At 34.5% G+C, this 3,251-nt stretch overlaps 1 protein-coding gene across 1 annotated transcript; it reads right to left on the bottom strand.

Annotated features, from left to right (window-relative positions):
• Nucleotides 1-605: 605 nt before the first annotated feature.
• On the bottom strand, nt 606-1,259 carry LOC142537472 (uncharacterized). The gene has a single exon (XM_075642982.1). It carries the CDS (start codon nt 1,257-1,259, stop codon nt 606-608), a length of 654 nt encoding a protein of 217 aa, XP_075499097.1.
• Between the last annotated feature and the right edge of the window lie 1,992 nt (nt 1,260-3,251).

Here is a 3,251-nt window from a genome sequence, read left to right as displayed (position 1 = left end):
TAGAGAATTTCGTCTGACACGAGTCTCCTTATTCTCTTTTCAGAGATATGACCCAATCTTTTGTGCCATAACGCAGCTGAATTCTCACTGGTTAATTTTCTCTTAGTGCCTCTACTTGTTTGCAGGGATTCATTAAATGAAGCAATAACATCCAAAGAATAGAGATTATCGTATCCTGATAAAGAACCAGAACCAACCAATTTTGAATCGAGAAACAAAATATTTCATTTCCAAAAGAACAAGAATAACCAAATTTGTCCAATGCAGAAATGGAAATCAAATTCCGTCTAAAAGACGGCACAACAAATGTTTCATAAAGATCCAAATATATTCCAGTTTTTAACAATAATCTAAATTTTCCTATTGCCTCAACTTCAACTTTGTTGTCGTCACCAACATAGATGAATCTTTCAGTATCACTTGGTTTTCGGCAATCTAGGCAACCCTGCATAGACACACTGATGTGAGTTGTAGCACCAGAATCTATCCACCACGTGTGTCTAGGCATTGAAGTTAAATTAACCTCAGAACAAACCATATTCAGAAGCATACCTTTCTTAGCACGCCAAGCGTGATAATTACTGCACTGCTTCTTCATATGCCCATCACTGCCACAGAAAAAAACAACCAGAACTTTGAGAATCACTAGGATTCTTCTGTTGTTTCTTCGGAGGTTGTGTATCCGCAGCTTCCTTATCATTTCGTTTCTTTCCTTTATCCTTCGAGGTAGAAGCATAATGAGCACTTTCTGTCTTGTCTTGCTTCAACCTTTCCTCTTCCTGGACACAGTGCGAGATGAGGTCATTCAGAGACCAAGTCTCTTTCTGACAGTTATAGCTCACCTTGAACTGGTTTAATTGAGGAGGAAGAGATATCAAAACCAGATGCACCAGCAAGTTCTCAGAGAGGTCAAGCTTCAGTGCTTTCAACCTTGAAGCAAGATGAGACATTTCCATAATGTACTCCCTGATGTTGCCCTTACCCCTGTAGCTCATTGAAACAAGGCTTGCCAAAAGTGTACCAATTTCAGACTTTTCACTTTTAGCAAACCTCTTTTCGAGGTCTTGAAGGAAAGCCTTAGCCGTAGCAATGTCGCTAGACATTGTGCCCCTGAATGTTTCTGGAATGGCCCTCTTCATGATCATCATATACATACGATTCGATTTCTCCCACCTTTCAAACCCCCTCTTTTCATCAGAGGTACTCTTATCCGTAATGGCGGGAGGAGAGTCAACCCTTATCACAAGGTCCAAATCCATGAATCCGAGAACTATCAATAAATTCTCTTGCCACGATTTAAAATTCGAGCCATTTAACATAGGAATAGAATTTATGTTGGAATGAATATTTGAAGAAGTCAAATCTGAACAGAGAACAAAAAACAAAGCATACATGCTCAACCAAATATCCAAATAAAATAATCAATAAATTCAAATAATGTAAACCCCCATAAACAGAATATCGAGCACTCCATTAATGTTTCATCTTTGGACAAAAGATTAACTTATAAGTGATATCCTAGCGCAGCAGTCAAACACTGATAGTAACTATCATGTCAAATAACAACCTTCCATTGGGCCGATTTATTATTCACATGAAAAATCGAACAACTATCACATGTTTACCACCACAATTGCATATGTGATTATATTAAATATTAACCTTCCTTTGGGCCGATCAATATTTATATAAATCACATATACCCAAAATCCTTTTGTATTTCAAAATAAAATTAATTTCCATAAAAGAGGTCACTTTGGCGACATTTTATTTCAATTAATCAATTTTAAAAATACATATAACCGTATTATTATTTGAATTAATGAATATTTAACCTTAACCGAATAAACCTGAAACGAAAAAAAAAGAATTTAAATTTCGGAAATTCCGTACGAGTCGGGTCGACCCGAACCGAATCTGTACGGGTCGGGTCAACCCGGGTCCATACGACCCGACCCGACCCGAAACCGTACTTGATTTTTTTTATTTTTTTTTAAAAAAATTTTAATCCAAATTTTCGATTTTTCACTTAAATATTTTGTTGAACAAAACTGGAAGGAAAATCGAAATCTTATGCCAAATCCTTAAAAATTTTCAACCAAATCTTTTTACCAAAACTGAAACTTTAAAAGATTTGGTTTTCAACCAAAATATTTTCCAGATCTAAAATCATATCAAAAATTTTCAGATCTAAACCAAAATATTTTCCAGATCTGGACCCATATCAAAAAGTTTTAAACAAAATTTTCTTTTTCCAGATATGGATCCAATTAATATGCAAAACTTTAAACAAATCTCAATGATTCAAACATGAATGGCTCTGATACCACTTGTTGGGGAAAACCCATAAACCGCAGAATCCATCATGATAAATCATCAAGAATTTGACTTAAAACTTAAGCGGAAGCGTACCTGAAGCCATAATCCTGAATTCTTTAGAACGTATCTTGATCTTCCAGATCTACGCGCTCTTTCCTTGAGAGAGTCCTTTAGTTTCTCTTCAGAACTATTTTCTTAATGGGGGAGATGATAGTGAAAGTGATAACGCGAGATCTGGGGATCATGACCCATATTTATAGATAATGTTTATCAATATCTTCTGATATTTCTGTTTTAGCACATCATAAAAACAGAAATTACACTTATGTCTCTACACATTAAATGCCCACATCACATTAGATACATTAAGGCCCAATAACCCGAAACATTAATTGATCACTTTATTTTGGGCTTAACTTAATAGACAACTCACAATACATAATTATTCACATATAAGCCCATATAAATAAATTGATCCAACAGGGATACCATGGAAATTAGCATTAATTTGATATAACATTGCATCGAAATATAACAAGCATATAATCAACAATGAAAAAGATGACACCGATATTTATAAATGGTTCATCTAATATTGGGCTACATTCATTCAAAATACTCAAAGAGGCCACTTCTTTATTAATAACAAAGAAAACAAGAGAATTTTTTACAGTCACTTTAGCCCGCTAATCTCATTCATTCCTAAAGATAAACACACTTTAACAAAATCTCTAACTGAATTATCTATTTCATTTCTAAGCTTTTGTGTAGAATAGACGATTTTGTGTTTGTTGCGATTTTAGAATGAAGAATGTGAAATCCGAAATATCAGCAACTAAGCAGCACTTGCAAATAAAAAAAATTTCAACCTATGAAACAATCACAAAAATCTGAAATTGTGCAGCCAATGTAATAGCATTTTGACCAATTTT

This window comes from Primulina tabacum, chromosome 2 (genome assembly GCF_025594145.1).
Source record: "Primulina tabacum isolate GXHZ01 chromosome 2, ASM2559414v2, whole genome shotgun sequence".
Classification (NCBI taxonomy): Eukaryota; Viridiplantae; Streptophyta; class Magnoliopsida; order Lamiales; family Gesneriaceae; genus Primulina; species Primulina tabacum.
This window is presented reverse-complemented; position numbering and strand designations above follow the sequence as displayed.